General features: G+C 49.7%; 1 protein-coding gene across 1 annotated transcript; it reads right to left on the reverse strand.

The window, feature by feature from the left end:
• Positions 1–1,216: 1,216 nt before the first annotated feature.
• On the reverse strand, positions 1,217–20,641 carry trit1 (tRNA isopentenyltransferase 1; the record flags this gene model as incomplete). Its single annotated transcript, XM_079749657.1, has 11 exons — positions 1,217–1,794; positions 2,171–2,288; positions 2,486–2,595; positions 7,618–7,695; positions 7,952–8,058; positions 9,456–9,567; positions 10,071–10,213; positions 12,100–12,260; positions 13,003–13,101; positions 14,308–14,448; positions 20,483–20,641. The coding sequence occupies 11 exons, from the start codon at positions 20,639–20,641 to the stop codon at positions 1,619–1,621; spliced, it is 1,404 nt and encodes a 467-aa protein (XP_079605783.1). The 3' UTR covers positions 1,217–1,618.
• Positions 20,642–21,034: the final 393 nt, after the last annotated feature.

Genomic DNA, 21,034 nt, shown 5'->3' on the forward strand with positions numbered 1-21,034 from the left:
ACAAAATGGGACATCTTTGAGGGAGGAAAGGAGGTACTACTGGCCTACAGTGTGACCTTTGCCATCCCCAACAGAATTAGGCAGAGAAGAGCTCGAGGCCTGACCTAGATCTGAATGAACAAATGTGGGGCACACACACATCCCCCTGCCCACAAGCACGTACATACAAAAAAATTCATTCCCCACCCCACGCGCGCACACACACACACACACACACACACACACACACACACACACACACACACACACACACACACACACACACACACACACACACACACACACTTCCTGCCATTATATGGTTGTATATATATTTAGAAAAGGTGGGCGTAGTCAAAACAACCACATGGCTTAAGTCCCATAGTCCTCCGCTGAGAGAGCACACTTAACGGTGGTAAACAACACTTTTGAACAAAGAAACCAAGAGGCGCGGGCGAGAGAGAGAGGGAGGGAGGGAGTGTTGGCGGGAAAAGATCAGCCGAGAGTTAAAAGGCGTGTGTGGGTGTGTGAGACGCGTGGTACTCCTCCAACTTAACCACTTCCACCTTACGTCGAGTGCAACGGCCGATCTAGGCCAACAACTACTTCGAAACCCGGTACGGGGCGTGTACTCATGTGTAGAACCACTTTCCAAACCAGGTACTCTATTTGTGGGTTTTTATCCTTTAGATATTTATTAAGCGATGACTACAATCATGAGCAAGTCGCAGCCCTTTGTGAAGCATCAGGGCACAGAGCTGCCAAGTCCGCTCCAGGGCTCAGTGCGAGACGAGAACACTTCAGAAGTTAGGATTCACTCAGGGGCGCGTTGGGTTTCGGCCAACCACCCCACGAACGACATGATCTACGGTTCGCTTGCTTCACGGCAGTGAGAACAAGGAGTGACTCCCCTTCAGACTTCAGACATCAGAGCGACACCGTGATGATGACAACAGGATAACAACTCCAATCAGGAGCGAGCAGCATCCCTTATGAGACATCAGGGCGGCGCAGCACTGCCAAGATCGCCCCCGGGGTTCGAGACGAGACGGAACATTTCCGACATCGGAGCGACACAAAGAAATAAAACATCTTGATGCATTTCGTTTAATCCCCCCCCCAATAAGTTGTCCGTGGCCACAAATGACTGCGTTCCGAAGCAGAGACCCCCCCCCCCCCCCCCTCGTGCACAACACAGCGTCGGACCTTAAAAGAGCCAAGTCTGTAAGGACGGATTAATAAAAAAAAACAATAAACCTCTGTCTTCCTCATAGAAGTTAGTGTGAAGATAAACGTCTGGATCCAGCTCCGTCGATAACGGCTGTTTCCTCGTTCCGGTGTCCAGCCCAAAAAAGTTGTGTTTCTTTCCCTCAGATACGATGATGACGTCTGTGTTGTACTAGACGGGAAACATTTGGCAGGCTGTGGGAGATTCCAGTCAATTCCGGCAGGACCTATCCCTCTTCATCGAAAAGGAATTTGCTTGTGTCCGTTAATGATTTCCATGGGGTAGCGTCAGTGCGTGTGAGTTAACCTCCAACCAGTGCAGCGGTCCAAAGGTCTGGCGTGCCGGCCCCCCCCTGGTACCGCCGGGCCCCCGGCTCCCCCTGGTACCGCCGGGGCCGCTGGGAGTCGGGATTCAGGATGAATCAGGAGAAGCGTCTCTGGAGTTCGGCCCCAGGGCGTCTGGACGGAGACAGCTGGGGCTGAGCTGGTCCCCCTGGAGGGTCCCTGGAGCGGACCCCTCATCTGGGCAGGCCTCCACCTTCCTCCTCTTCCTCACGTGGCTGTGGTGCTTCTTGGATTTCAAATGGGCTAGAGGCGATAATGTACAGTGTGTTATTATTAGTAATCAATAGGTTTTTTCAGGCAGGCGGCCTCTTTTGAAGTGAATTAAACAAGTGGTTTGATTCATAAATATGCATTATATTTTCCAACGGAACAGAAAATCCTCTTTGCCAGAACTCCTGTTAAAAGACATAAAACTATGAATAACAAACATAGTCTCCACTTTATCTCATGCCAGAGGGATGCAGGGAGATAGAGGGCAATAACTAACTTATTTGCACAGAAACGATCGCGAGGGGGAAATAGAAATAGACTAGGTTCACTGGACGGTGAAATAACTTGACCCGGAGCTGTGAATGTAAAGTACACACTCCCTGTGTGGTCAATGAGTCAAACGGCTCACCTGTCCACTCCAGGTCACCGATGATGACTTTGTCGCACAGCTCACAGGTGTGCCGGCTGCGCTTGTTGGTAAGCTCCGCCTCCTCCACTCTGATTGGCTCTATGGCCGGACGCTCACCCTTAAGGTCAGGTGACAGATATTTTTGTCAACGTAAGATTTAATTTGAGCCTGTATGCTAAAACAAGGTTTTGTTATGGAGTGTGTTTTTGAACATGAGTATTCAACATAGACGGAGGGTTTCGAGAAAGGGAGAGAAAAAATGAGAAGGAAAGAAAGAAGGAAAGAAAGAAAAAGAGAGGCGACCAGTGACCGCACCTTAGTGAGGCTGTGGAGGATCTGCAGTGCAGGCTCCAGAACAGTCTCCTCCCACCGGGAGACATCAGACACATCCAGGCCATACACCGTCGGCACGCTGCCCCCTGGACCTGCACACACACACACACACACACACACACACACAGTGTGGTCAGCACAAGGTATATATATATATATATATATATATATATATATATATATATATATATATATACACACACACAAACACCAGGGAGCCCACAAGCAGGCACACAGGAACAATAACCACACGCTAACAATACACTGAAAAGAAAAGAAGACACAGACAGACGCACACAGTATGGTCAGTGTACGGTTCGTACAAACACAGAAACAATTACAACACACATACAGACGCACAATGTGAAGAATGCTATAAAGAGTGTGCGGTGTGGTGAGTCCAATGCGGTAGTGAAGCCTAGCCTGTGTTTAAGATCTGTCGTGTTAGCGTGACCATGGGAGGTGGGAGGGGGTGGGGTGGGTCCTGGGCCTGTGGTTGCACCCAGCGGAGGGCTGGGTTAGTGGGTGCAGCCGCGCCCTGAAGCTCTGGCACTTTGCTGACTCACACCAGCTCGATAATGTCTCTCTCCCCCCCCCCCCCCTTCTCTCTATCTCTCCATCCCATACTAATCATGTCCCTTGCACTCTCTCTCTCATTGCAACCCCATCATCACTCTCTCTGTTTGTCTCTCTCTCTCTCTCTCTCTCTGACTGACTGCAACACCAATGTTTAAGCTTTCACTTCCTTCTAATGATCCCTTTCTCTTTCACTTCACTTGCAAAAACTCTCTCCCCCCCTCTACCTTCCTCTCTCTCTCTCCCCCTCTACGTTCCTCTCTCTCGCCCCCTCTCTACCTTCCTCTCTCTCTCTCCCCCTCTACCTTCCTCTCTCTCTCTCTCTCCCCCTCTACCTTCCTCTCTCTCTCCCCCTCTACCTTCCTCTCTCTCTCTCTCCCTCTCTACCTTCCTCTCTCTCTCTCCCCCCCCTCTACCCCTCTCTCTCTCTCTCTCCCCCTCTACCTCTCTCTCCCTCTCTCTCTCTCCCTCTCTCTCCCATTTCGGTTTTGCTCCAGTCAGCAGTCTCAGCAGCAGGCCCCGCAACCCTGACTGACTGTCTGAACATCTATGTGGCCATTTGTCTGTCTGACCGTCTTATCTGTACGCCTGTCTGATGGGATAGCTACCCTCGTAGTGTGTGTGTGCGTGCGTGTCTTACTATCCATCTGTCTGTCTGCACATCTGTCTAATCATCTACCCGTCGGACTGACTTTCTCAGTCTTACTACACATCCGTCTGCGTCTCTCCTCTCCCGACTCCATTATAAAATCCTCAGCTTCCTGCTTCCTTCATCCTATACACACAGGTCAATTAATTTCAACCCCTGAAGGCACAGCGACTCAATTATGGCCTAATCCCTCTCTCAAAAACACACACAGCCACACACACAGTAAACCAACTGGGATGATAAGCTGAAGTGTGTTGGACTGGACGCTGACAGGAAACAGTGTTTCTACTGTAAGACCACACCACTGTACCAACCCCACGCCGCAGGGCATTCATCAAAATAAATAACAGCGTTGGGGTCTGTCGGGACGATGGCCTGGGGAACAATGTACGTCTTTAATGAGCTCCATCTTAAAGGGAGCCATAAAACTAAACGCAGCCCGCGCCCGCGGCAACCGGCCATACTTGGCTCTCATGCTGCGTCTAATTTTACATTCTGGTAAATGGACGCCATTTATACTGCACTTTTCTAGACCCGTGGCCACTTAAAGCGCTTTACAATTAATGCCTCACATTCACCCGGTCATGCACGTTCATTCACCCACGGCGGTGTCAACCACACAAGGAGACAGATCGTTGGAGACTGTTAAGGGGCTTTGCTCAGGGACAGTGGCCACGGTGGCTTAAAGCCATTCACATGGTTCATGCACTCGTTGTTTTGCAATGGTACTGGCTAGGGTGGTTGTTTTGGACGGTTCGGATCGCATTTGCTCTGAACAGAAGGAGGAGGGGGACAGAGGGCCGTTTGTTTTGGCTCTGCCACTCGCGCGGCCCCCAGCACCCCGCCCGACATAAAGACTGTACAGTGAGCCGGGCCCCTAACCGGACCGCCTTACCGAGGCCCCGGCTCTGGCCACAACACGACCAACCGACCTCACGACCACATGACCAGAGGTTATGCTTTATGTTTATATATAACACACACACACACAGACACACACACACGTTGAAAACTGAGCACCGTTTCCTTGCCTTGCTCAGTGACACTGCGCCACTCCATGCAACAAAAGAAGAAACAGGAGGAATGGAACCCCCACCAGTGTGTGTGCGTGTCTCAGCATGTGTCAGGGAGGGCCTGTTGTGCGCGTTTGGTTCGACATGAAAGCAGTGGGTGACCCTTAATTTAAGCATCGGGTTTCATGGACACAATTGCCGTGTGTGTGTGTGTGTGTGTGTGTGCGGCTGTGTCGGTGTGTAGGAGAGAGTCCTTTTTGTGTTGCCAGTAAAAGAGCGGGCAGATGGTTGCAGTGGCGGTGAGCCGCGCATACCTTTATTGTGTACGCAAGGTCCCGCCACACTCTGAACGGGTAAACACTTCACCTCAGACAGCCCTTCATATCTCCCTGTCTCTCTTGATCCTTTACCTCTCTTGACGACGCCCCCGTCCATCTCTCTCTCTCTCTCTCTCTCTCTCTCTCTCGCCCCCTTTGTCCCTTGACCGCCAGACGCGTCTGCTGTGAAGAGTGGAGGTAAAGAGAGAGGGGTGGGGGGGCCTGCCAGACGCTGGACGGAGAATCCCCCTCTTCTCCACAAGCCCAGCTCCTGCTCCCCCTCCTCCTTGTTCGGGGGTGAAATCGTACTCTGCTAATCTCCCCAAGAGTGAAAGACGGACGATAAGAGAGAGCAGGTGGAGGCGGGGGACAAAGAGCGGCACGCCCTGGCCCCGTAGATCGGGACACACACACACACACACACACACACACACACACACACACAAACGAGCGTGGTGGGTCGGATCTCCACCATCACAACGTGCGGCGGGCTCTCCTGCAGCAGGGCATCTGCTGCCCTCCGTGTTGATACAGCAGCCCACCTGTCGCAGCAGGCCATCAGCGAATGCCAGCTGTGCCCCCTTCTACACTGGCGGCTGCTGCTCCGTGTGTGTGTGTGTGTGTGTGTGTGTGTGTGTGTGTGTGTGTGTGTGTGTGTCGCCGTCTGTGGGGCACCTTCTAGCCACAAGTGGTTCGGATTACATGGCTTTCTTTCCTTCTCTTTCCAATTTTTAACGTTTCTGGGTTGCTTTCTCTGTAGAGCAGCTTTAGTGGACCATGAACTTACATAGACTCACTGTCTCTGCATGGCAGAGTCTGTCTCACCCCAGTTTTGTTTTGACTGGAGACGGTTTGTCACTGAACCCCCAACTTATAACACATGATTGTGACAAACTCCCCATGCCAAAACACATCATTGTTATGTTCACATTATAATCCAAAGTGACTCAAGGAACATGTGCTTTTCAGGGTTTATACTTGAAGCTCTCTAGGTGACTCTGATGCCTTCTTCCATACTCCTTTCAACAGATTAACCCGATCTGTTTGGGTGTGTGTCTCAGAGTAGGGCTTAGGTTCACACTGAAACCATTTTACAAGCATGGCGTTGGATCCTGGTGTGTGTGTGTGTGTGTGTGTGTGTGTGTGTGGCTTTCAGGGTGCCGAGAACTAGAGTTCACCCACCAAGTTCACCTGCAACATTGAGGTTGGAATGTTTCCTTAAGGAAATAGAAAGAGGTAAAAAGAGGTAGAATCAAGTATTTACTGAATCAATTAAATACTTCATTCAGTGTTCATATTAGTCAGATTAATTAAATAATACTTGAAATCATTAGCCTTTTCAGGACACCAAATAATAATCTTGCAAAAAGAAATTGGTTGAAATGCCATCCCCCACATTCTTTCTTTGTGTGAGTAGTTTTATGTGTGTGCAGTTTGTGCACACACAGTAAGTGTGTGCACAGTACTCGTGTATGTCTAGTATGTGTGCATGCCTAGTATGTGTGCCGGTTTAGTATGTGTAGGCACACAGTGTGTGTGGGCGTGCCCTTGCGTGTGCGTGTGTTTCTGTGTGTGGTGGAGTCAGAGCCGTACTGGGGGGTTTTCAGTGTGGAGCGGAGTAAGCCACTTAGCGCTAACAGGATGAGGCGGTAGTCGGGTTACTACAGGCCACGCTGCGACTCTAAGATGACCAGGTGAGCAGAGCACTGAGTCAGGCTCAACGTCCCTACATTACGGTATCACACAGATGGCCATTCACCAGAACATTCACCATGCAGCGGAGAACGCGACGTTTCCCCAAGTTTGTTGACACGGGCGATATGAAGCAGGACATTGCTTGTTTTTAAAAAGGTGCTCTTCCTATGTCATTGGGATATTACGAAATAAGTTTGTACATCCAGCAGTTCCCACAACCTGGCTAATACGCAGTGCAAGGGGCGTAAACAACATCGGCCCTTTTTTCTGGAAACTAGGGAAGGGAAGGGAAACTAAAAGCAGAAACTGATTTACAGTTTACCCCCTTTTCGGATCCTCTGGCCACGCGCTGACCTCGCTGATTTGAGTGTTGCAACGTTTGCTGGGAACACCAAGTATTCCACAACCGTGTTTCGGTCAGCGATACATGTGAAATTGAAATGTTTGGGGGGGGATACCGTGTATGCAAGTTGTATAATTTCAATTAGTATTATATCAATTGTTTAAAATTGTTTTGGGAGGGGGGGGGTACAATTCTGTTATTGTTGTGAATGGGATGGATACAGGGAGATACACAAACCAAACACTACAGTACGGAGCTACAAAAGGGCTTATTGCTAGTTTAATAGAGTGTGTAAATCCCATCTTGTTAGAGTGAGTACTGATTAGCACTGAAGAAGGGGTAGAGGGCCCCCCCACCTCTACACAATCCCACACACACACAAACACACACACACACACACACCTAAAAGCAAACACATCCTTTTCACAAACCCACATGACGCCCACACACACACACACACACACACACACAACCCCCCACACCCCACCAACACAGTAAACCCAAACACGAAGAGCACTGACGTTTGAGGAAGCGGTTGCGGACCCATTTGTTCTGTTGCCGGGCGTAGCGCCTGGTGGCGATCTTCAGCGCCTCGGTACCTGGCGAGAAGCACAGGAAGGGAGTCACTCAAGGACAAGATACCAAATGGGGTCAGACATAGGTCACATATTAGATCAATCATCATTATCATCATCAACAAATGTATTCAAAGGATCAGAAAAACGGACCCATTGCCAAAACACGATGCTAATATTACACTAGATCGTCATGGCTTAAAACCTATGTAGAAAATGAAGAAGAAACTGCAGTGGATTTGAATTGCATTGGAACTGACTGCGGTTTAAAGGATGAGACCTTTGTCTCGGAGGGTCTCCCGTTGGCTGCTGTCCTCGGGGGCGGTCAGGTACTGGTGGAACTCCTTAAAGCCAATCGACTGGAAGATGCCGTGCTGGTAGTCTTCACTGACAGGAGGAGGAGGAGGGGGGTGGGGTTCGAGAAGAGGCATCGGGTTAACAATCTATCGAAACAGAAATATGAACAGTCTATCAAGAGGAGAAGTATAGACTCTTAGTCCATCTGCTGCTTCAGACACAACCAATCGTGGCTCATTTAGATCTGTTCTCCTCGACCTCTTTCTCAACTCTCTCTCCCTCTTTCCCTCTCTCTGGTTCCCCCTCACGCAATCCCTCCCTCCATCTTCCCCTCTTGTTTCCTCCCAGACCAAGCAGGAGAAGTCTGGGCATATTGTGATACTTTGGTGGGCCAGGCTGACACAGAGACACGGAGACGCGGAGACAGAGAGACACGGCGGAAAGACACAGAGACCCAGAGAATGCCCCAGGGCCAGGATAGCGTTTCCCTGCCCGACAAAGGTGACCGGAAGCTGGGGCAGGTTTAGCAGGATCAGGGGAGCTGGGCGAGAGGGAGAGTAGGAGATGGATGGAGAGAAGAAAATAGACTATCCAAGAAGACGAGACAACGTGGCTTGTGAGGATGGAAAAGAAAAGAAAAAGAGAGATAGAGAGAGAGAGAGAGAGAGAGAGAGAGAGAGAGAGAGAGAGAGAGAGAGAGAGAGAGAGAGAGAGAGAGAGAGAGAGAGAGAGAGAGAGAGAGGGCGGCAGCAAGCCAGTGAGATATGGAGAAATTGGAGAATAGCGCACAGGAAATGCAGTGAGTCAATGAAATGGAGAGGGAAAGATGGAGAGAGGAGTGAGACAGAGAGACAGAGAGAGAGAGAACGAGAGAGAGAGAGAGAGAGAGAAACAGGGATAGGTTTGACCTTGTCCTCTTGCCACTGAAGTCAGGGTGGTGGTGGTGTTGGTGGGCGGGGGGGTGGTGTTCTGGGCTAATGCAGCATTTAAAAGGAAGGAAGAGGGGGAGTAAGAAGGATGGGGGGGAGGGGGGTGCAGGCAGCATCCTGGGCACCTTGCCACCAGTGCATCAATTTCCTGCAGCCACACCCCATCAATCAATAGCCCATGTGCACGCCAGCAAAAGCGCACAGAAACGCTTGGGCGTCAACAGACTCAGCATATCAATGCCGCTTGTGGAAAAGGAAAAAAAGGAAAATTAAAAGATCCCTACCCGGGACTGTCTATGGCCATATTCAGCAATTAGGAGAACTCAGGCATTAACATGGGGAGAATCGGTGCTATAAATCAAACCAACCCCTTCACACTATCACCTCATGAGGGGAAAAAAGGTGGGGGAAAAAGAAAGAAGTGTGGGTTGGTCCGTTTACCCGGTTTTACCTTATGGAAATGAAGGCAGTGGGGAATTCAATCCAATCGAACTGGTTGTGTGATTGAAAAGATAATCTTGCAACTCCAACCACAGCTCCTGTGTCTGCTGCCGTTACCTGTCCACCTGGAGCCTGCACTGGTTGTAGCGCTCGTGGAAGTCCCTGAGCTCCTCCATGAGCCCCGCGGACAGCATGTCGTCCACGCGGGCGTCCAGACGCACGTCCAGAGCTGTGCCGGCCGGGGATAACACAGCAACACACACACACCAGGAAAAATAACTTAGTAAAAGGTTTACATCAGCAAACACCAATCGGAAACTCTGTGTGCGTGCGTGCGTGCGTGCGTGCGTGCGTGCGTGCGTGCGTGCGTGCGTGCGTGCGTGCGTGCGTGCGTGCGTGCGTGCGTGCGTGCGTGCGTGCGTGCGTGCGTGCGTGCGTGCGTGCGTGCGTGCGTGCGTGCGTGCGTGCGTGCGTGCGTGCGTGCGTGCGTGCGTGCGTGCGTGCGTGCGTGCGTGCGTGCGTGCGTGCGTGCGTGCGTGCGTGCGTGCGTGCGTGCGTGCGTGCGTGCGTGCGTGCGTGCGTGCGTGCGTGCGTGCGTGCGTGCGTGCGTGCGTGCGTGCGTGCGTGCGTGCGTGCGTGCGTGCGTGCGTGCGTGCGTGCGTGCGTGCGTGCGTGCGTGCGTGCGTGCGTGCGTGCGTGCGTGCGTGCGTGCGTGCGTGTGTGCGTGTCTACCTTGCATGTCGGCGTGCAGCCAGAAGATGCAGGGGTCGGGGTAGCGCAGCGGCCCCCCAAGGCCGTCTGCCCCCTCCTGGCCCTGCTGCTCCTCCAGCCAGCGGCTGTGGGCCACGCCCGTGTCCTCGTGCACCTGCAGACTCCTGCGGACCACCGCAGCCGCACCCACAATACACTAGATCATCACCGGAACCCACCCTAGGGTAACAACAGAACCCACCCTAGGGTAACAACAGAACCCACCCTAGGTCATCAACAGAACCCACCCTAGGTCATCAACAGAACCCACACTAGATCATCACCGGAACCCACCCTAGGGTAACAACAGAACCCACCCTAGGTCATCAACAGAACCCACCCTAGGTCATCAACAGAACCCACCCTAGGTCATCAACAGAACCCACCCTAGATCATCACCAGAACCCACCCTAGGGTAACAACAGAACCCACCCTAGGTCATCAACAGAACCCACCCTAGATCATCACCAGAACCCACCCTAGATCATCACCAGAACCCACCCTAGGGTAACAACAGAACCCACCCTAGGTCATCAACAGAACCCACCCTAGGTCATCAACAGAACCCACCCTAGGTCATCAACAGAACCCACCCTAGATCATCAACAGAACCCACATTAGATCATCACCAGAACCCACCCTAGGGTAACAACAGAACCCACCATAGGTCATCAACAGAACCCACCCTAGATCATCAACAGAACCCACACTAGATCATCACCAGAACCCACCCTAGGGTAACAACAGAACCCACCCTAGGTCATCAACAGAACCCACCCTAGGTCATCAACAGAACCCACCCTAGGTCATCAACAGAACCCACCCTAGATCATCAACAGAACCCACATTAGATCATCACCAGAACCCACCCTAGGGTAACAACAGAACCCACCATAGGTCATCAACAGAACCCACCCTAGATCATCAACAGAACCCACACTAGATCATCACCAGAACCCACCCTAGGGTAACAACAGAACCCACCCTAGGTCATCAACAGAACCCACCTTAGGGTAACAACAGAACCCACCCTAGGTCATCAACAGAACCCACCCTAGGGTAACAACAGAACCCACCCTAGGTCATCAACAGAACCCACCCTAGATCATCAACAGAACCCACACTAGATCATCACCAGAACCCACCCTAGGGTAACAACAGAACCCACCCTAGGTCATCAACACAACCCACCCTAGGTCATGTCAAGTGTGTCGGGGGGGGGGGGAACTAAACTATATTGTGGACATTGAGGTCGTCATGCCGACTCTTCAAACGTGACCAGAAAGGCGTGTCCCTGAGATAAAAGACAATCAATGAAAGGGAGTGAACTAGAAAGAGCCGTTCTCTTGCATGTAGTACTCCTGCTTATCGCCACCCAAGATTGCAGCTTTTGCATTTTTGTATTTTCTTCTTTTTTTTAAGGGACTAAGATTCAAATGCCGGCGATGGACTTCCTCAGCGGCACTCGTGTTCGCGCTCAGCGGTCACAATCGAGGGAGGAGGTCACTCGCTAACACATTTCCCGTCAGCCAGAGGAACTGTGTAACCGAAACCCCCTTCGTGCAAACAAAGATCACAGTGGACACACTTAAAGATCTGTGTATGCGTGTGTCTGTGCGTGTGGTGGCCGAAACAGCTTATCTGGGGTCGACAGCGACAGAGAGGAGCTACACCAGCGCACCACAAAACAGACAAGACATTATGGGTGCCATTTGTGTCACTCGTAAGCTGACTTATAAATAAACGGCTGTTGGCCAGGCACACACACACACACACCCCCCCCCCCCCACATACAGAAGCACCTCATTAGGGAAACAACACAATCACTATCAGGAGGCAGTCATGCTTTTCACACATTCCTTGCCGGATCAAGCATTGGTAGTCACACACACACAAACACACATTGAATGAGTCTCAGTTTAGAATCCTACTGCTTTAAGACAATCTTTTTATCCTCTGGATTTTCCCTCCATTTTACAGCTAAATCAACCCTTTTTCTTTACGTACCTACCTGGCAATCTTGCGCACGTTGTTGGGGTGCAACATGGCAGCCATCTTGGGGTCCACCTCCATCAGTCTCTTGTGCAGCTCGGCCCCGCCCAGTTTCTCCAGCTCCGCCTTCCTCAGCGCAGCCCGGTCTTCTGCTGCTTTCGCCGACTCTGCCGTCTCCTGCTGGAATCAAGAAACTAAGTAAATACTGAACATTTTACCCGTCGTAAATCAATAATTGATAAGACATTACAGAATAAATTGCATAATTTGCTGGTCTATTGCTGAAACGATCAATAATTCATTCGGCTTATTTATCGGGGGAAAAGTATGATTTTCTGCTTATAGCATCAAGAATGCATACATATTCTCGCCTTTACCTTATAAGATAGGATACTTTTCTTTTTTTCGTGGCTGCTTTTCTTGGCCTTAAGATGAAGCAAGCACATTTAAGATATCACAGCTGGCTTATTTCCTCCTAACTCATTGTCTTTTATACACCCGATGATTAATTCAAATAATGGAAACGATCCGTTGTGCCAGTAAACTCGCGCTCAACCTTAAGGCTGGTAATCAGGGAGGGCTCTAATTGGTTAGAGTTATGAGGAAGGCTGCTGATTGATGCAGGAGTTATACTGAAGATTTCTAAATGGTTTGAGAGTTACAAACAAATCAGGCTCCCAATCATGCTTCTGATTAAATAGTTATGAGAGTGGCTTCTGATTGGTTCAAGAGGTCATTAGGAAGCCTCTGATTGGCTTAAGACAGCTCTAAGTGACCGAACATGTGCAAGGTAAGAGGTTCATCGCTTTGACATGGCAGAAGTTTCCAGAGTTTGATGAAGCAGAGAAGGTGTGTGTGTAACTGAGTGTGTAATTGGAAGTATAGATTTGATAGATTGATTAGATTCATTAGAGCTACAAACCCGTGTATCCACCAGGACTTTCCACAGCAACGACTCGATGTAATAGTTGGTACCGCCCACTATGATTGGCAGCTTGCTTCTGGTGTGCAGGTCCTCGATGTTGCAATTAGTTAGGGAAGCAACCAACCCGAAAGCCTTTATTTAATGTTCAATCACTAATGCATGGCTCCAAACCACATACGGCCACAGTTTCAGTAAAACATAAATGCTCTGTGTGTGTGTGTGTGTGTGTGTGTCACGCCTTTTTCTTTAATATACCAGAGACACTTTTCATCTCGGTCAGTCTTCTCTCACTCACTTTCCCACACAGACCTTCTCTCACTCTCTCCCCAGAGAAGAATAAGCAAACCTCTCAAGACAACATAAGAATTCACGAAAACAAACCCCTGCTCTTTTTGAGAGAGAGAGAGCGAGATTAGTGAAGATCTTCCGGAGAGAAACGAGGTCCTTCTCTTTTTATGTCCTCTGCCTCACACACCCCCTAATGTCACTGTGATCCAAGAGATGGGGAAGTTATTCTGTAATCAGAGGCAGTAGAGTGGGGATAAATACAGCGCAAGGGCAGGAAACTGAGTTGGGGGGGGAACCTTGAAAGAGAGAGGCAGAGACAGAGCGCCCTGCCCACAATTACCCATCAGCCCCCACATCCTTCTTCCTAAGATACACACACCCGCCATCCTATACCGATTTCACAATCGCTCTTTCTGTCCATTCCTAGATAAGGTCTACATACACATTGCATTCAGGCTGGCGTTGCTCTAAGCCTATTCTTAGGACCAATGTAGTCTCTCTCTCTCTCTCTCTCGGTGGCTGTCTCGGAGATAGTGTGTGGCTGAGCCCTGCTGATCTATTAATACCATCTCTAGTTATCGCCTCCTCTTTTCCACGTGTTACAGCCTGTGTGTCTGTGAGGAGGTGCTGCTGCCCAGTGTGTGTGTGTGTGTGTGTGTCAGCCACACGGTCTCCTCTATTTATATCCCCTCTAGTGATCTCTCTTCTCATTTCAGTGAAACATCTGCAGCAGGCGACACTCTGGCAGAACCAGGACACCACACACACACGCAAGCAGGGCCACGCAATCCCTGCATAGATGCGTGATTTATAACACACACACACACACACACACACACACACACACACACACACACACACACACACACACACACACACACACACACACACACACACACACGTTATTATGACGAGGAAAAGGTGTTGGGGTGAGATATTGCCACCAGGCCCGAGGTGTCACTGAACCAGATACCCGCCATCAGCGCGCCTCTGCCGCTTGCCAAATAAGGATATGAGGGGGAGGGCTTTGTTCCTGAAGTCAACAACGGTGTAGCTGCTGACCAGTGGGTCCACGAAGCCGATCATGTGATGTCTGCACTGGGCGCGCTCCTCCGTCGTCACCTTATTGGTGATGATGTCCAGTCCCTGGTAGACCTGGAGGAGGAGGAACAGACAACAAACAGTGGACCAATGACCGATCACAAAGGGGAGCAGCATGCAGCAGAGAACCCTGGGTAATGATAAGAGGACTTACATCAGCACCGTGACGTGAATAATTAAACAGGTGTTACATTGGAACAATACGGGTGTGGGGGATTAATAATGCAGTCCATGTTTTCTTTCATTTGGACGTTATTGTTAATTCCCTGCCAGAGTGGTGGACAAGGTTCCTTTTCGTTCCATAAGCGCCGAGGTGAAATACTGAGGGGAGTGTAAATAAACACAGAGCCACGCGAAGAGAGCTTTGCCTTGCTAGAATGTGGCGACGGTGTGCGATGCAATATCGCACGCACGCACGTGCGTGCGTGAGTAGGGCTGAGCCTTGAATCAATAGCGTGAAAAACTCAAACGCAAATATCTAAAAAACATAGCGCTCATCCTAAACACAAAGAATGCGTTTGAAGCCTGGGCTACGTCTTTAAGCCATAGCAATGGAGTAATCCCAGCTTCCCACCACACTGAAGCACTGGCTCCCAAAGGACCCCTCGGGAGTGGGGTTAAAACATTAACCTGATGTTAACTGTACGCCTGAAGGTTGGAGGCACGCCTGTGCGTGTGTTTAGGGTCAAGTGGGACAAACAGCTGAGGAATAATTCATTGTTATCTCCACACGACACCGCTGTCAGACAACAGGATGCATGGGGCGGATGAACAGACCAAAATTACTTGGGTTGGGTAGTCGTGAACTCGGAAAAGGTTTGAGGCTCAGAATTTGACATTTTTGGGGAGTAGAAGAGATAAAATAACAGGCAGAGTGTAAAATGTAAGAGAGTTCAAGGAGGATATGGATGGAGGGAAGGAAGAGAATACAGAGACAAGCAGGATCACCAGACGCCCCGGTGCCCAGAGTGGAGCACTGTGTTCTTGTCACACAGAACAGGACGCTCTTGGCAAATTTGATGAATAAATAAATCTGTGCAAAAAGAAAAAAAAGGGAAAGGAATGGTGTGGTAATGTGCTTTGTGAGATCGTACAGAACGCGGGCCAAAGAGAGGGAGAAGGTGCGAAAAAAGGGAGAGAGATAATTGGGAATAAGTTGGCGCGCTGTGTGTGTGTGTGTGTGTGTGTGTGTGTGTGTGTGTGTGTGTGTGTGTGTGTGTGTGTGTGTGTGTGTGTGTGTGTGTGTGTGTGTACCAGGGTCATGTGTCTCATTGTAAGCCACGTTCCTTACTTGCTCCCTGATTTACATCCAGTCTCAGTGAAAAGGCAGCCCGAGGGCCCCTTGCACTCACACCCGCCATTGTTCACATCAGTTCAAATCTCAGTTTCCAAGTAATGCTCTCTCCGTCTCACACAAACACACAGTCTCTTTAATTGTAAAAGCGAGCTAGTTTCTCCATTTTCGCCCTTAACTTCTCTCTCATGGAAAAGGCTTCTCATGGCTTATCCTTAATTGCATGTGTGTGCGTGTGAGAAAGCAAAGAACATGGCGTCTAATTCTAGTGCGCTCTCTTCACAAGGACAGGGCGACCCAAGAGTACAGCGAGCAGCACAAGGAGGGCGGAACCTCACCACGGTCACAAGCACTTAAGCAGGAGGAAATGAAGGGAAAAAGGCTTTCAGGTGGTTAAAAACCAGAGAGAAAGAAATTAAAAGGAGACAGAAGAAAACAAGGTGGCGGCAGCCGTGAACTGAGCAACAGACGAGGAACGTTTGGTTGGATCGAGCTGATTGGCCACAGAGTCAAGAAGAGAGCAGAAAGGGGAAAAAGAGAGGATTAAGATCTCCACAATTGAATTTACTCTCATCTAGGGAGCAAACTGAAAATTGGTTATATAAAAAGAATGAAAGCCACAAGTAGCAAAATAATATAACATAGTGTGTGTGTGTGTGCGCGTGTCTGCTTTTGTGTGCGACAGGATTTATAGACATGGTCGTAAATGACCTGAGTGGGCTCAAGCGTTGTGCGGAGACTGGAATTAACGTATGCCCCAGTCTGCGTGCCTGTGCGTGTGTGAGGGACAGAGAGTGAGTGACTGCGTGTAAGGGATGCCTTCAGACAATAAGCCCAGTGTTCCAGCTCTGATGCCTGCCTGCCTGCCTGCCCAACCTTATGCCGGGCATGAAACAGCTGTTCCTCAGAAAGAAAGGAAGAAAGAAAGAACTGGGAGAAAAAAAAAGGTGTGTGAAAGGAAAGAGAGGGAAAGAAAGAGCGAAAAATAAAATAATTCATGAAAAAGGAAAGATAAATAGAAAACATTGATGAAAGAATGAAAAAAAAATGTTTATGAAAGAGGAAAAGACTGAATGAAAGAAACCCCAGAAATAAGAGGGGAGAGAGAAAGCCTGTACAATATGTTTCTAGCTTTACATCTGCTGTACATGTGCTCCATTCCTACACATTATATAGTCCATTAAGGTTTTGCCTTCTCTCCTCTGCCTTGGTCCATGTCTTTTGCATCCAATACATCACCTGTCAAAAGGGACTTCTCTCTTTCTATACATTTTCATCCTCCTCCGGTAGCACCGTCTTACTCTCCTTCTTTGTTTCCGTTGATTCAGTCTCTCACTCTCTCACTCCTTCCATGGGGAAGTGTTCAGTAATGGCAGACTACTAAATCTTTCAGGATGTGGTTCTCCCTTGTGTCCCCCCTGGAGCCCATCTAAACACCCCCCCCCCCCCGCTCCTGCTGAGCGCTACATAGGGGCGTTGCATTCCCCTACACACGTGTACGCTCGCATGTTCACGCACAGACACACACGTGTGTCGTAAAAGTCACTCGCACATTCTCAGCGCTGGTTCATCAGCGATCTGCGTTGGCCTTCTCATGCGTCTGATCAGCAGATAAACGACGAATCACAGATGCGAATGTGGGAGCTAGCACGGCCCGGGTCAAAAGAACCCAGACGGACCCGTCAGAATCCCAGACCCCTGAGCAGACAGAGAGTTGGAGCGGGCAGGGGGGGGGGGAGAGACAGAAAAGGGAGGGGGGCAGAGGAAGAGAGAGACGGAGGAAGAGAGCAAGAGTGAGAGCAAGAGAGCAAAACTGCATGAATTTGAAGGATGCAATACAAAGTGGATAGCGTGGGATGTGGTTCACACATTCTCTCTCTCTCTCTCTCTCTCTCTCCCTCCCTCCATTGCTCTCCATCTCTCTCACCCTCCCTCCAGCCCTCCGTCTCTCAGTGTCAGTGGACCACTCATTGACCTATGGAGCTCAACTTGTTCCCGGGGGTTTCACAGGGACTACGGAGCCAACACGGTGACACATGTGGGCCTTCATCACTATTAATTCATGATTCGGCAGCGTATGCTACCGCTCCGGATGACGGATAGCCCCCGTCTTTCAGCCGCCATGCGACAATGCTAATGTTTACCAAATGAAGGTTTTACAACCCACGACGCTCATTGTCACCATGGGCCGTGTTCGGACAGTACTAAAACACAGGTCACTAGCCGCCGTCCACGCATGACGCCCACATTGGTAAACATGAGCGCACACGCACAAAACCACACACACTATGGCAACGGTCAATTCGGCTTGTGGTGGTGACCTGTAAAATTGGCCCTCGGGACCTTTGGGGACCCGACGTGAGACTCTCCTGACCTCCTGCTTTCTGGCTCTCAGAACTCCCTGGCCCCACCGGACTGACACGGGTTCCCGCCCACGCACCCGCAGGGCAGAACAGATATCATCAATGGTCTCCCCGCCTTCCTCCTCCAAACCCAACTATGATCATCGTCACAATGTTAGGCCCCTCATTCTTTCCCACACACATCGGGGGGAAGAAAACAGCCTTAACCCCCCCATCCCAAGACTGAAAACTAGGCCCAAATCCAAAAGTTTGAACCCCTCTTTCTGGGTCCCAGAAGCGGAAAGAGCGGAGGAGGAGTAGGGGGGGCAGTGATTAGCTGCTAATAATTCAGTGGTTTACACGGTTGGCACGTCCTCTTAGAATGACGCAACGGCCAGGAACTTGTGTATGCATCCGCCATTGATAGTGTGTATATTTAACCAGTGAATAATACCCCCACACACAATTCTGATGCACTCCAGACCAGGGCCACAGGATGGGGGGCATTAACAGAACTGGGGGCCGTGGGGTTGGGAAGGGTCGGGGGGGGGCGACAATGGCACAATAGGAGTGGTAGAGGAGTGTGGGAACCAATTCTCTGGGGAACACAATAGCCGCTTCCCCAGTGGCCACAGTGTGTCCCATTCATTGTGTGCGGCAGCGGCCGCTAGCCTAGCCTAGCGTAGTACAGCACCCAAGTATGCACTGGCTCAGCACAATGCGGCTTTCTCCCAAACAAGACCAGGCTGTTTCCTATCCCAAAGACAACACACACACACACACACACACAGTGCTAGCCTACACACAGCCTTGTTCTCACATCGTCTCCCAGTTTCGCAGACACACACACACACACACACACAGTTGGGAATATGTGGATAGGACGGTCTCTAACTAGGCCAATGGTCCTCGCTACTGGAACTGCTGTTGGAGGAGAAACTCCAAGAACATTCTGGAATGTTATTAGCATAACCCAGTTACCCAGTAGCAGGTACATGGCTAGAAGACTCGGTCCCAACAGAGCGCAAACACGCTGTCTCCAAGAATGTGCAGCTCTGACAGGCTGATAAGACGCCATGTGTTCCAAGGTGGGTGAACGACCCTGAAAGCTGGCCCCGAAGACCATACAGAGAGGAAGGCTAGTTGGGAATACAAGGTAAGCTCTTCCCCACGGAGGTCATCATTTAAAGGGGTCAGCTTGGGCAGGGGTTGGGCGGATATAGGTGGAGGCATCAGGACACACCGGCTTCTAACCTTCCATCTACACGCCCGTTCATGCCCCTGACCCTGGGTTTGAAGAGGGTTGCCGTGACAACTCGCCTGAGAACCAAGGGAGGCTGGAGGGAGGCGGTGGCAGATAGCTCAACAATGCGGGCGTGAGAGATCATGGCATTGTTACACAGGCGCTCTTGCTCACACATGCACGCCAAAACACGACAGGGGGTCATTTCCATAAATCATGTGAATTAGGTCTCATTCCTGTGTGTACATATGCAGGCTTGCATCTAGAAGCCTCACCCTTCCATCATTCCCAAGATGAGGTTTGAATAAACAGTCTTATATGGACTACTGTCTTATAACATGCCAAAAGCCCTGGCTACCCCAGACGAGTGGTTGACAAAATGAGTTGATCTACCATTTATTTTTACAGAATGTATTTTTAACTACAGCATTTAAAAGGTTTTGACTGAGTATAACCATATATTAAAGGCCATAACATACATCCAGACGAGATCATGGCAAATGTTAAGCTATAGCTTATTCTTTAACCAGTAAGCCACAACCTGTTTCCTTTCACGCTATTTAAATTAGCTGTAAATAACGTTGCTGTAGTCTAAAGCAGACTACATTTCCCAGACTCCACTGCGTTTACATCAGTCATGGCCACGATCGTGTCCACAGTGGCTGTCACACTTGTTTCTTGTGAGGAGACAACGTGGAGCTAGCAAGCCGTTTGGCAAGGGATATTGACTACTATGTCGACGCGTGAGGGTATTAGTCAGATTGAGCAAGAACGACATGTGTTACTTGGAAGTTATGGTGGCGGCTAGCTTCTCTTCTCAACCGACACAATTTACTTCCCAATAGGGTTATTAATGTTATGTGATCTTTATATGGGACAACAACCTAAACATGAACGATGGCCAGCGAGGTATAGTCATTATAGCCTGCCTGGCTAGACAAGGCACCTAAAATACACTAACGTTATATACCTATGGTTAGGGGACCACATATGTATGACCTCGCATGGAAATGGGATGGACATCTTCAATCGTCTTGGTTCAATTTGACACTGATTAGAGGGAATAAACGCGTACATGGACTTCTTTCATCAATAATTGTATATCCTTAAGATGTTGTACTCTTGAAATGAAAGGTATATTCTGATCAGAAACGCGTGGCTATCACGTCAAGGACTCGGGCCATTTGTTTCTTGTTGTAATGTCCTTACCTGCATGGAGTCAGCGCTGATTATTTCCCCTTGCATACGTTTACCGATTTCTATTGCTAACTTCGACTTTCCAGTTCCAGTAGCACCTAAAACTACAACTAAAGGAGGAACCATCGTCTTCTTCAAGGCAGACTGCACGCTTCGAGCGGACGCCGCCATGATGCCTCGGTCACCAGCTGACAATAACGCACATGCGCAGTAGCTGAGAATGGCTGAGGACGAAGCTGGGTCTGTAACTTAGCAACAAGAAGCCTTTTTGCGGTAACGTTGATTTGATTAATGGGGTTTTCCAATGTCCGGGACGTTCTTTTGTCTTGGAAATAATCATTTCGACAGAAGACCCTTGTCTACTGTAAACCAAAAATGCATTGGTCTTTGTTCATCAAAGGGATTACTTCAGTTTGCAAAATAAGAGTAAGCACTGCAGGCAAATCGTTTAGTGCTGTAGCGCCAATCAAATGTCAGATTCGACTTCATTAGTTCAGAGTATTGACTGAATTATAATGAAATTGGCTTTAAAATAAAAAGAGAAAATGGTTGATATCGTTTCTA

This window comes from Pollachius pollachius, assembly GCF_949987615.1.
Source record: "Pollachius pollachius genome assembly, chromosome: 13".
Taxonomy (NCBI): Eukaryota; Metazoa; Chordata; class Actinopteri; order Gadiformes; family Gadidae; genus Pollachius; species Pollachius pollachius.